The sequence below is a fragment of the Castanea sativa genome, chromosome 2, assembly GCF_040712315.1.
Source record: "Castanea sativa cultivar Marrone di Chiusa Pesio chromosome 2, ASM4071231v1".
Lineage (NCBI taxonomy): Eukaryota > Viridiplantae > Streptophyta > Magnoliopsida > Fagales > Fagaceae > Castanea > Castanea sativa.
Window position 1 is genome coordinate 30533966 of NC_134014.1, and position 14099 is coordinate 30548064.

General features: G+C 43.3%; 2 protein-coding genes across 2 annotated transcripts; both read right to left on the bottom strand.

The window, feature by feature from the left end:
- Positions 1 to 5066: 5066 nt before the first annotated feature.
- Positions 5067 to 5756, bottom strand: LOC142625195 (uncharacterized). Its single transcript, XM_075798890.1, has 2 exons — positions 5548 to 5756; positions 5067 to 5319 (listed from the first exon to the last, which is right to left on the bottom strand). Exons 1-2 carry the CDS (start codon positions 5754 to 5756, stop codon positions 5067 to 5069), a joined length of 462 nt encoding a protein of 153 aa, XP_075655005.1.
- A 6504-nt stretch (positions 5757 to 12260) lies between these two features.
- LOC142623178 (U-box domain-containing protein 27) lies at positions 12261 to 13885 on the bottom strand. Its single transcript, XM_075796577.1, has one exon. It carries the CDS (start codon positions 13780 to 13782, stop codon positions 12529 to 12531), a length of 1254 nt encoding a protein of 417 aa, XP_075652692.1. The 5' UTR covers positions 13783 to 13885; the 3' UTR covers positions 12261 to 12528.
- Positions 13886 to 14099: the final 214 nt, after the last annotated feature.

Below are 14099 nucleotides of genomic sequence, written 5' to 3' on the forward strand. Positions count from 1 at the left end.
AAAGAGATCACTGAGTAACCAAAATGCCATTAAAAAAAAAAGCATTCAATGCATGAACCATTACACACCGACGAACCATCAGGCATGGCCATTGGAAGGGTCTTCAAAACCTCATTAAATCATCGAGGTGTTACGAGAAGGCATTTAAGCCACCATTGGAAACCTCTGACGGCTAGAAAGGCAGAGACCTATATAAATCACCTAAAACCTAAACAAATTTACAGACAACATACATTATAGTATTCTCATTTCTCACTCTCTCATCAAACATCTAACCTTATTATCAAAGATTCATTGGCTGGTACCACACTGGTGACCCTTTAGAGAGAAACCCTCTTATTATACTTCTGTATGGAGCGAGGTCATTTTCATCAAATTCGGTCTAGACGATCCAATCAACTAACGAATTTAGCTTTATCAGTACCAATTGGATATTATTTACTATATGATTTATAAACTTATTTTTTATGCATAATTTAAAACTACAAAAACTTGTAATTTAAACAAATGATTGATGATTGATCTTTAATTTTCTAGATATTTCGTAAACATAGAAAAATAAGAAGAAAATGTAATTCAATTGTAAATTTGTCAAAATTTACATCTAATAAAAAGATATTAAGTGAAATTGTAACCTTAATCTATAACTAGACTTTGTCCATTCTTTTAAGGGTAAAAAAGTCATAAAATTTTTAAATTTATATATAATTGATAATGCTGAAAAATCACCAGTAAGCCACACGTTACTCACAAGGCTGAAGCAACACCTGCACAACAAAAAGAAAAGACCTAATAGAGAGCACCGGTGTGGTGCCGGCCAAAAACCCTCTGAAAGTCAAGTTAGAACTTTTTTCGCAACCCTAGAGTGCCAGAGTTGAGTGAATAATGCGTACCTTGATTTATGATGGTTTTGAGGTTTTTATAGTAGTATAGGGCCGAAATTTACGTCTTGGTCACAAAGTTCTTTCCTTCTATGATTATACCTTGTGGATCTTACTTACCTTCTAGAGTTCCTTTCCTTATAGGAGTTTTCTTGATCAATAGTGCAGATTGGAGGACTTGTATAAACTAGAATTCTATTTATAATAGGACTCTTAGCATTAATCGTGGGGCGCACGTTTACCCCATCTAAGAATCCTTGGAAATTACTCAACAACTGAGAAACACCAAGTGATCTTTGATCCGTCAACATTTATCCCGTCAACCCTGCACCGTCACCTTCATTTATTTGATTCCGTCATTCTTAATTTTTCCTCTTCATTTACCGCCTCGCTCCGTGGGTCCATCACAATCTAAATAGACGGACCCATGGAGTGATGAATCAATGTGTTTAAGGAGAGATAAAATCTTTTGTGACAGGCTGGCTAAGGGGATATTTAATGACACCGACACATGGCACTTGCCTAGTAGCCCATCACACAAAATGAAGCACCTCTTCGTATTGTGTGCCATTTCTTCTATATAAAATCACCTTCCTATTCCTCATTTTTCACTTCCCCTAGAAATCTTTGGGTTAGAGCGCCGCCGTCACCTTCGTCAGGCCTCCACGTCGTCCAACTAGATCATCCGTTGTCTATCACTTTTGCTGAAGAGTCGTCGCCTTCAAAGGAATTCTCACCGTTCGGTCGCATTTTCCGTCGACTCCAACCAGTATGTACTCGTTTCACTGAACTTTTTCTTTTTAAATCTCCGTACTCTTGTAGATCCGTCAATGTTTTAGGGTTTACAGTCACATGTAGGTGATGTCTAGTGCATCGAGTAATCATTCGTTTGTCTGTGACGGGGCGGGCTACGACGAAGGATTCCCGTCAGGTCAGAAAGACCCTGACACTTCAAGTGAAGAAAGGAATCCGTCCGCTACATCTCCGTCAATATTTGATGAGAATTTAGATATGGACGGGCCAGAGGATGCTTCTAGTGATGGCCTAGATGTCATTGATCCTCCCATTCAATCCGTCATAGGTCCTGACGGGTTTAGGGAGTTCGTAATGCTGCCCCTATGGACGGTCAATGACTTCAGGTCCTCAATCAAAGAACCACACTTTAAAACTCTTAGGACCAAGTACCAAATACCTGACAATATTCGCCTCTGTCTACCCCATAAATCAGAAAAATGCTACTATAAGGGTCTTGAAGGTGTCAGGGTCTATGAGCAGATGCTAAAGGCAGGGCTCAAATGTCCCTTAAGCCCTCTCCACCTTCACCTCCTCCAGTATTTGGGCATGTTCGTTACACAAATCTCCCCAAACGCCTAGAGGGTCTTTCTCGGCGTGGAGGTTTTGTATGGGGCAATGTCTGACGGAGCTCGGAGGTTGACGGTGGAAGAATTCTTTCACTGCTACCGTCCCGCTGAGATTACATAATCCATGTGTATGTACAACTTTGTGGCTAGGAGCTCGTTGTTGAGGCTTGTGTACGATACCCCGGACTCTAATAGGGATTGGAAAAGTCGATATTTTTTCATGGAAGGGAACCAGTGGATGTGCCATCTAGGTGATAATGAATATATGCCCGTCGATACAACATGGGGCATAATGCCCCCGTCTGGTATGCACCCGTCTAGTTTCACTTTTTCAAATTCAAGATTAACTATCCTTCTATGTAGTTACCTTAGCTGTCTTCTTTGCAGCTCGGGACCGTCCACAAGTCTCACTCGAGCAATGGAGTTTCCTAGAGAAAATTTTTAACAAGACCAAGCTAGAGGAGAGGACGTGGGAAAAATTGGTTACTCTTGATACATTATTTTGGTACTATGACGGCCTTGAGCCTTCTGTTGCCGCCCGTCGATATGATACTAGAGTTCGTAAACGTAAGTCCGTCCCATTCCTTCTTTAATTTGTTTCTCATTACTTAACGTTGTGTGTCCGTTCACTTTTTTCAGAAATGGATGTCGCCAAAAGAAGAGCCTTCATCAAGTAGCAAGCTACCAAGAAAAAACAGGAGGGTGCTCAGCCTTCCAAGGGGACGGGATCATCCGTCCCGTCCAAAAGGAAACAGCCAGAAGAATCTGACCGTCAGCCTAAGAAAATGAAGACCACACCTAAACCCGTCGTAGGATTTAAAGTTGAACCCAAGGGAGCCGTCACTCCCCTAGGGCCAGGAAAGGGCAAAGGCTTAATGAAAGGCCCAGACACCGTTAATGAGAAGCCAATCGTCCTCTTCCGAGAGGATTCGGGGTATGCATTAGAGAAACTTTCATCTATCCTTACTGCCGACGACTACGAGGACCTTGGCAACCATGCTACTAAAGCAATGGGGGAGACGGGCCTCTTTAGTATCGCTCAGGTATTTTCTATCCGTCTTTATTATTTTATCATGATTTTCATCGAGTTTATGACCCCTTGGTTTTTAGGCAATGCTGATGATGAAGGGGCTCATGGGTTGCTGCTTGAATCATGAGACGTCCTTGGACCATCTCAAGAAAAAGTCCAAAGCGACGGAGAGTGAGCTTAACGGCCTCAAGGCCTGGAAGGTGGGCATGGAGAAAAAACTTACCTGTTCTGAGCAAGGAAGAGGAGAGCTTGAAAAGCAGACGGAACAACTGATGCAGATTCTAAAAGATAAAGAAAAAGAGATCACGGACGTCAAGGATCAGCTCTGTCAAGCTAAGGAGCAGGCGATACGTGAGTACCATGACTCTAACCTTCTCTTAGCTGAACTTGGAAGTTCTTTTACTGAAGGGTTTGATGATGCCTTCCGTCAAGTCAAGACCTCATATCCGAATTTGGACGTGTCCCACTTTACGATTGAAACTCAAGGACATACTTTAGCTCAATCCGTCCATTCTAAGAGCACGGAGAGTTTGTTTACTGCCAATGATCCTCCTGTGGACGGAGAAACGACCCTTGATGAGAGAAAAGCGACGCTTGTTGAAGGTGACGCCCATCAAGCTATTAATGAAGAGAAGGATGAAACCCCCCCCCCTTTAGTAGTTTATTTATTTATTTATTTAATTTAAATGTGAAGGACAACTTTATCAGTCGTGATTTTTGTATGTGGACATATCCCCCTTTTGTAGTGCTCAAGTATTTTGATTGTGCGTTTTTAACCGTCTACTTGTTGTTTGTTTCTTTTGTATCATCTTTCATCCGATATGCAATCCATAATTTAGGATCAGTCGTATAAATATTCTCACCTGGTTATGTGGTTCGTCCACACACGATTTAAGTACTCCTTTATAGGGTGACCCATCCACTTAGTGGACTTTAAATAAATTTCATTCCTCATAGGGTGACTCGTCCACTTTGTGGACTTGATAGATTTACGTCCTATTTAGGATGATCCATCCATTATATGGACTTGGTAGATTTTCATCCTTCTAAGAATGATCCGTCCACTATATGGACTTTATAGATTTCATCCTTCATAGGATGATCCGTCCACTATCTGGACCTTGTAAATTTCATCCCTCTCAAAATGATCCGTCCACTATATGGACTTGATAGATTTTCATCCTTCTTAGGATGATCCGTCCACTTTGTGGACTTGATAGATTTTCATCCTACTGGGGATGATCCGTCCACTTTGTGGACTTGATAGACTTTCATCCTACTAGGGATGATCCGTCCACTTTGTGGACTTGATAGATTTTCATCCTACTTGGATGATCCATCCACTTTGTGGACTTAATAGATTTTCATCCTTCTTGGGATGATCCGTCCACTATATGGACTTAATAGATTTTCATCCTTCTTGGGATGGTCCGTCCACTATATGGACTTTATAGAACCTGTGCAAAAATATTCCTCATACGCTGAATAAACTCCTCTTATTATAATGGATGGGTAGAATATTATTGTTCATGAAAATAAGAAAATCGCCCCCTGGGTTCTAGGAGTACTGTAGAAAATAAAAACTACAACTGTCTACTGAAAAAATAAACTGGAAATGAGGAGGGTGATGTTGTTGCTGTCCTTGTCCATCGCCTACTGGTAATACTTCTTCAGGTGCTCTGCGTTCCGTGGGTGGCTCAATTTTTGTCCTTCTAGTGTTTCTAGGTGGTATGTTCCCTTTCTATAAAAAGAGATGATCTTGTATGGCCATTCCCAGTTAGGCCCTAGCTTCCCTTAGGAGGCGTCTCTTGCAGCTCTGATCACTCTCCTCAAGACAAGATCTCCAACCTGGAAGTCCTTGTGCTTGATCTTAGAGTTGTAATGGTTCGCCATGAGGTTCTGGTACCGTGCTAGTCTTTGCTCGGTCGTTGCTCTGACTTTGACCACGAGGTCGAGATGTAAGCGCATGGTTTTGTCATCTTTGTTCTCGTCGTGGTTCTCAACCCTGTAAGTTGTAAGCCTTACTTCTACTGGAATGACTGCCTTGCTACCATATGCCAATCAAAATGGTGTTTCCCCTGTTGGCATCCTTGCCATCGTCTTGTACGCCCATAAGACACTTGGTAATTCATCCGGTCATATGCCCTTTGCCCCCTCAAGCCGAGTCTTGATAATTTTAAGCAAGAATTGGTTCATGACTTCAACCTGTCCGTTGGCCTGTGGGTGGGCTGGCGACGAGTAGTGGTTCTTAATCCCTAGCTGTGAACAGAAACACCTGAATGGTTTGTTGTCAAATTGCTTTCCGTTATCCGAAATAAGCACCCTTGGTATGCCATACCTGCAAATGATATTCCTCCATATGAAGCTCCGGATATTCTTCTCCGTGATAGTGGCCAAGGCCTCTACTTCCACCCATTTAGTGATGTAGTCGATGCCGACCACTAAGAATTTCAATTGCCTTGCCGCAGTTGGGAATGGGCCCATTATGTCTAACCCTCATTATGCAAACGGCCATGGGGCCGTTATAGGGGTAAGTTCTTCCGTTGGTAGCTTTATAAGGTTACTGAACCGCTGGCACCTGTCGCAGGCTCTGACGTACATGTCGGCATCTTTCTGTATTGTCGGCCAGTAATATCCTGCCTTGAGCAACTTATGCACCAATGACCTCAATCCCGAATGATTGCCGCAAATTCCTTCATGAACCTCCCTCATGACGTAGTTCACTTCTTTGGGGGCGAGGCATCTCAAGTAAGGTCGAGAGAATCCTCTTTTGTATAGGACGTCTTTAATCAAAACGAACCGGGCAACTTTAACCTTCAACTTTCTTGCGGCCTCTTTGTCGTCGGGTAGTTCATCGTTCTTTAGGTAGGCGTCTATTGGGGTCATCCAACAGTATCCATTGCTTACCTCCTGCACGTCATACCTGGTCAGGGATGATCGTAACTGGTGCGGAAGCTGCTTTTGTAAGCCAGTCGGCACCTTGGTTCTCCTCCCTTGGGATTTGAACTAACTTCATCTGAAGGTTACTCGCTCGACCCTTCACCTCTTCAAGATACCTCCTCATTCTTTCATTCTTGCATTCGTAACTACCATTGACCTGACTTATTACGATTTGGGAATCGGAGTACATGACTAGATTTTTGGCTCCGGCTGTTGTTGCAAGGTCCAGTCCTGTGATTAAGGCCTCGTATTCTGCTTCGTTATTGGTCGTGGAAAAGTCCAGACGGATCATGCATTCGATCTTATCTCCTTCCGGGGTGTGGAGTACCACTCCGGCCCCTCCAGCATGTTTATTGGAAGATCCGTCCGTATGGATTCTCCACATGGGAGTTTCCTCTGCCCCTGGTCTTTCATGATAGTGAACTCAGTGATGAAGTCCGCTAATATCTGTCCCTTCACAGCGCTCGTGGTTGGTACCGAATATCGAACTCACTTAGCTCGACCGCCCATAATGCCATCCGTCCCCCAGCTTCGGGGCTATTCATTGCTCTTCGTAAGGGTTTATCTATCAGGACATTTATGGTATGTGCTTGAAAGTATGGTTTGAGTTTGCGAGCCGCGGTCACTAATGCGAAGGCAAGCTTTTCCATTTGAGGGTACCTCTCTTCTACTCCTCTCAGTGCTCGGCTTATAAAATACACTGGCCTTTGTACCTTATCTTCCTCTCTAGTAAGAGCCGCACTGACGGCTGTTGAGGAGACGTCAAGGTATAGGAACAATTCTTCCCTCAGTATAGATGGATTGAGTAACGGCAGAGCGGAGAAATACGCCTTTAAATCCTCAAATGCCTTTTGGCACTCGTCCATCCATTCAAATGTTTTCTCAGCGTGCAAAAGAAAGGGAGACACTTGTCTGTTACCCTTGATACAAATCTATTCAAGACTACTATCTTACTGTTCAAACTTTGCATTTCCTTTACCATCTTTGGAGGAGCCAATTCTATTATCGCCTTCACCTTCTCCGGGTTGAACTCGATACCCCTTTGGAACACCATAAATCCCAAGAACTTTTCTGCGGTTACCCCGAACGCGCACTTGCTTGGATTCAGTTTCATTTTGTATGACCGAAGAGTGTCAAACGTCTCCTGGAGGTCGCTCATGTGGTCGGACTCCTGAATGCTTTTCACCAGCATATCGTCTACGTAAACTTGCATGTTTCTCCCAATCTGGTGTGCGAATATCTTGTTCATCAATCTCTGATATGTGGCTCCTACATTCTTCAGTCCGAAAGGCATTACTTTGTAGCAGAAAAGCCCCTGACTCGTCACGAACAAGGTTTTCTCTTGATCAACTTCGTCCAATTTGATCTGGTTGTAGCTAGAGAAGGCATCCATGAAGCTCAAGAGTTCATGTCTTGCGATGGAATCCACCAAGGTATTAATACGTAGGAGTGGGTAACTATCCTTAGGGCAGGCCCTATTCAGATCTGTGAAGTCGACACACATTCTCCACTTCCCATTGACCTTCTTGACCATTACCACATTTGCCAACCAATCCGGGTAGTATACTTCACGTATGAAGTCTGCTTCCAGTAACTTCTATACTTCCTCGGCTATGGCTCAGTCTCGTTCAGGGGCGAACACTCGCTTCTTCTGTCGGACAGGAGAGAATGAGGGTGATACGTTCAACCTGTGGATCATGACCGACGGGTCAATCCCCGGCATGTCCTCCTAACTCCATGCAAAAACGTCTTGGTTTTCCTTGAAGAACATTGTAAGTGCTTGCCGGACTGATTGGCTGGCCAAGGTACCGATTCTCGTGGTCCGTTCGGGCCTAGAATCGTCGAGGTGTACTTCTTCTAACTCTTCCACCGGTTCCGCTATCATCCACTGTTCTTCTATGCTCATTGTTTGCATGTGGTTGTCCATCTCCATCATGGCCACGTAGCACTCCTGTGCGGCTATCTGATTTTCATGCAGCTCTCCAACCCCATACTCAGTTGGGAACTTGATCATCAAATGGTAGGTCGAAGTTATAGCTTTCCATGCGTTGAGAGTAGGTCGTCCGAGGATAGCATTGTAGGCCGATGAGCAATCAACTACAAGAAACACCACATCCCTAGTGATCTGCTGGGGTAATCTCCCACCGTGACGAACAGTGTGATAACGCCAATGGGGTAGACCCTTGTTCCTCCGAAACCGACGAGGGGTGCGTTTGTTGGAACCAGTCGCTCTTTTCCAATCCCCAATTGCTGGAGTGCGGGGTAGTAAAGGATATCAGTTAAGCTTCCATTGTCAACTAAAACCCGGTGCATATTGTAATCTCCTACCTGTAAAGTCACAACAATCGCATCGTCATGCGGGTGGTGGGGACGTCGCGCATCCTCCTCTGAAAACTTGACGACCGGGTTGTCGATCCATTTTATCTTCAGCACAGCACCTGTCAACTGGACACTATGAACCATCCTTAGGTACGTTTTGCGAGCCTTTTTGGATGACCCCAACGCTGCTGTGCCCCCAATGATCATCCTTCTGTCTCCTATCGGGGGCCTTGGGCTCTCGTTTTCCCGTTGGGGAGCTGGGTCTTGTGGTGGGCCTGTCCTGTCCTTGCTAACGAACCTCTGAAGTCTTCCTTGCCTGACAAGGGCTTTAATCTGTTGTTTTAGGTCATAGCAGTCGGCCGTGTCGTGGCCGTGATCATGATGAAAACGGCAATATTTATCCCTTGATCTCTTGTTCGGGTCTCCTTTCAGTTTGCTGGGAAAAGTTAAGGATCCTTCATCCTTAATTTGCATCAGCACTTGATCAATTGGAGCGGTCAATGGGGTAAAACTTGTGAACTTACCCGTAGGTGGCTTGGAGCGTCTATCTTCCCGTCGTTCCCTGGTTCTAGCCATCTTCCGTCCTCTGTCCACCTGTGTATCTTCCAGTCTTTCCCTTTTTCTAGGCTTTTCTTCCCTGGCTAGTAACACAACTTTCGCGTTCATGTACTTGGTTGCCCTGTAAAGCACATCGGACATCGTCTTTGGGTCATTCTTATATAGAGAAAATAGGAACTTACCCTTCCGCAATCCGTTGGTGAATGCTGCCACAAGTATCTTGTCGTCCGCTTCATCTATCAAGAGAGCCTCTTTGTTAAAGCGAGCTATGTATGATCTTAGTGTCTCGTCTTCCCGTTGCCTAATGCTCATTAGACACGCAGTGGATTTCTTATACCGGTGACCCCCGATAAAGTGTGACACGAATTGTGCGCCTAACTCCTTGAAAGTGCTGATGGAATTGGGCGTCAGCCTACAATACCAGACTCTTGCAGGTCCTTTCAACATAGTGGGAAAGGCCCTGCACATGATCTCATCCGACACACCTTGAAGGTGCATTAGGGTCTTGAAAGATCAAGTGATCCAAAGGGTCCTTGGATCCGTCATAACTCTCCACCTGAGGCATGCGAAATTTTGGGGGAAGGGGGCATAAATTGACGAGCGCTGTGAAAGGCGAATTAGTTTGGTGGACCAGGTCGTCTAGGTCGCTGGATACTCGACCTCTGAGGGCGTTCATCACCACATCCATCTGTTCCCTCATCGTCTGCATCTCAGCGGCTATGTGAGGGAGTAAAGTGTCCAAGATAGATGGTCGGTTAGTGTCTTGCTGCTCCGGTCTACTCGGGGCATTGCTACCCTCAGGCCGTTCCAGGTTCCTCCTCTCGGCGCTTGTCCCTTCCTTATCTTCTTCTAATGCGACAGTGTGCACATCCTTCTGCCGCAACTGTTCCTCCAAATCATGATTCTACTGGGTTAGGCATTCAACTGCCGCCGCGAGCGTTTGGACTTGCCTCTCCAAGGTCGTGGTGTGTGGTTCGTCGCCCTGATTGTTAGTTGTTGCCATCGATCGAGTGAGTACCTTGCACCTTTTTGTCTCAGGGATAAAGCAAAGGTTGATTACTCGCTTTTGTTCCCACAGACGGCGCCAACTGATAATGCCGAAAAATCACCAATAAGCCACACATTACTCACAAGGCTGAAGCAACACCTGCACAACAAAAAGAAAATACCTAACAAAGAGCACTGGTGTGGTGTCGGCCAAAAACCCTCCGAAGGTCAAGTTAGAACTTTTTTCGCAACCCTAGAGTGCCAGAGTTGAGGGAATAATGCGTACCTTGATTTATGAGGGTTTTGAGGTTTTTATAGTAGTATAGAGCCGAAATTTACGCCTTGTTCACGAAATTCTTTCCTTCTAGGATTATACCTTGTGGATCTTACTTACCTACTAGAGTTCATTTCCTTATAGGAGTTTTCTTGATCAACAATGCAGATTGCAGGACTTGTATGAACTAGAATTCTATTTATAATAGGACTCTTAGCATTAATCATGGGGCGCACGTTTACCCCATTTAAGAATCCTTGGAGATTACTCAACAACTAAGAAACGCCAAGCGATCTTTGATCCGTCAACTTTTATCCTGTCAACCCAGCACCATCACCTTCATTTATTTGATTCCGTCGTTCTTAATTTTTCCTCTCCAATAATAATTTATTTTTCCCCGATCATGGCTTCTGTATGAAGTTGCCCCATGGGTGTTTTTTCATCAAAATTGCGGAGAAGGTCACGTGAGATGTCCATGTCCCAACATGATACGCCCCATGGAATCATGACACATCCACTAAAAACGACCGAAAATTTGCATTCCAATAAACATATTACGATAGTGGTCATCAAAGCACACATGATCCAATGCGCAAATACGACCTGCATACATATATACTATAATGCTAAAAAAGAAAAAAAAGAATGAGAACATTAAAAAGAAAAAGTAGAGGTCCTCTGAAGTGCTTGGGGAACCGTCCTCCCCAACTTTTTCATTGCATGTTGAAAGTTGAAACCAATTCCCCCCCACCTTTCCAATCCCCTCTAAGACAAAGAAACAAAAAAAAATTCAGTAAAGAACAAACTAGGTTTGGCTGCACATGTTTCCTTAGTTTTCTTATATCTCCGAGATTATGAATTAATTTATTTTATTATGATGGAGTTGAATTAATCTAATTGCTGATGAAAAGGGTGTGCATTCTCAATGGCCTATTTTTATTTTCTTATTATAGTAGTCATGGAATTGGAATGGTCAAACTTGTACATCTTTTAAGACATTTCTTTTTCAATTAGGATTCCGATCACTTTCATTCCTTCGTGCAATCAAACAATTTTTAAGCGAAAGAGAAAGTTAACATTACAGTCAGCAAAGCAAAACCCATTTCAGCTAATGCGGCACTCTGTCTCCCTGTCTTGCTCTAAATTTTTGTTTGCTTTATTTCTAATTAATCAAGCAAAGATCAACCCAAAGTTGGTACTCTCTGTCGTTAAGTTTCCAGCCTTTTCTTCTACAGCTGATTAGTCCTTTTTTTTTATTTTTTTAATTAGTAAACAAATAATTGTGCATTCCTTGCCATTGCAAAGCCAGCTCAAAGATTTTGCCATCCGTGACCATCACATGTTTATTCGATATCCCCAGATGACAATGTTTATATACATCCAACATATTCTGCTCTCAAAGTTACTCATCCTATCTATGTTTTTTGCTCAATTTTATTTTTATTTCATTTCATTTACCTTTTTTTTTTTCGAGTAACGTTTCCAGACAACAAAAAATCTAATACTTGTGAGAACCCAAGAAAAGCAAAAAGAATTTTGATTTTGAGGATGTTTTGGTTTTTGCCAAAAATAAAAAGAAATTTTTACCAAAACTATTTTGGTTTTTGCTTGCATTAACAATATTGTTCCTCTTCCATTGTAACAATTGTTGTTGAATTTTCTCTTCTCCGAGACCAGAAATTTTGCTCATGAGCACAGAGGACCTTATGATTATAAAATTATTCCGCTCTCTATATTTCAACATCCTGTGTTCATACAATTTTACAGTGACTTGAAGAATCCCAAACTTCTCACATCTATACAAGAAAGAGAACTTAAAAACTTGAATTTGCAGTATTCAATGCAAAAAAATAAAAATCAGGGTCAGAATACAAATTTTTACAAGAAAAGAAACGAAACCCCCATAATTCTAAATCAAATGAATTCTTTTTTTTTTTTTTCTTTTTTATAACTCGTGTATTGAAGTACTAAAAATCAAAATTTCCTTTTGATTTACAAATGAAAATTTTCTTTTTCCCCTTTCCATCTCTTAAAACAGAAAGAGAAATTTACAAGTTTCCCTAACTAAAACTAAAAAAGAAAAAAGAAAAAATTACAAAGGGGCTCCACAGGTGAAAGCAAAGGCAAAGGCAAAGTCACAGGCACAGGCACAGGCACAGGCACAGGCACAGTACGACATCAAAACGGCATGATATGCGTGGTTTTAGTATCGTAACTAGAAAGGCAAGACTTGGAATTGACACGAAAGATCTTGAGCATGTCAGCAGACATTTGGCGAACAGAAGGCGAGCAATTGCTTTGCATTAGCAACAAAATCTTGGTTAAGCCATTGGATTTGGCTACTACGTCTTGTGCCTTTTGGTCACGGAACAAGTAACACACGCTCCACAGTATCGTCACCGCGTGCTCCGTCGCTACGCTCGATACTTTCAGAATCTTCTGGACTATTGCCGCTATGCACGCCACGTCATCGCATATTTGCGACCGACCTTCTTTAGTCGACGACATCGTTTCCATCACCTTCAGCGATTTTTCTGCTATCGACGACGGGTTCGGACCCGAAATCAGTTTCGCCACCGATTTTATTGCCCCGAGTTGGACCAGTTTCAATCTCGCTCGTTTCGACATTGAGATTCCGATCAAGCATGACAGTCCTGCTTCGATTACAGATGATTCGTTTTCTGGAGATATTAGTTTCAGTAATTCCTGCAATAAGTTTTCCTTTCCTGCGATTATGAGCTTCGATTCGGCGTCGTTCGCGATTGTTTCCAATATCCTAGCCGATGCGATTTTCGACTCTGTGCTTCCTTGCTGTAAAACCTGAAGAATTGAGGCTAAGGAATCGAGGTCCTTCTTCAAGAACAAATCCCTCAGCTGCTCTTGTTCTTCGATTTTGGTCAGTACCGAGTCCAAAACCATAACCACTTGTTCAAGAAAATGGTGGTTATAATTTCTACACGTTCCTTCACCGGCATTGCCAAGAAATTCAACGAGCGTGACAATGAAGCCGTCCATTCTCGCCAGAGACTTTCGGTTCTCCTCCGATTCTCTCGCGAAGCAAAGAATCTTCGACAGGGATTCCAAGGAACTGTCGTTTTCTGTTTGGCTCGAGAGGTCCTTGATTAGGTCCTTCACTTGGTCTAGCGAGGGTACAGAAGGACGTGGCTCGGTCGAGTCGACTCGGCCGTTACGGACCGAGTCAGACCAGATCTCGATTAGGCGCTGTAGTGTGCGGTTGGGCACGACCTCCTTGCTGTCAAGGACTTGCATCGTGGCCGGACACGTGTTGTTACCGTTGTCCAGCCACCGCTGGATACTAGACCTATCGTAAGTAACTCCGGTGCACAGACTCACCGGTGATTTCATCACGTCCAGCGAGATCGGACACCTGAAGAAACTCGGCACCGTTATGTACAAGTCATCCCTCACCATTTTTATCAGCTTTTACAATTCTGTTTGGAGGGCGAGAAAATTCACCGAGAAAGTTTGGAGCAAAAGAAAGAGACAAAGAAGTAAGAGAGAGAGAGAGAGAGAGAGGTGCAGATGACAAGAGAATGGTGGGTTTAAAGGAGAGCGAGAAACGAGTCAAAGGTACGCTGACGTCAGTATTTAACTTTTTTATTTTATTAATTATTTCATATGAATTTTTCATGGTATTATTCTATTCTTTAGGCCTTAGGTCTTTGGTCAATGACGGATTGATGGGTTTTTTCTTTACTCCGAGTTCAGTTTTTGGGGTATTAATTGCG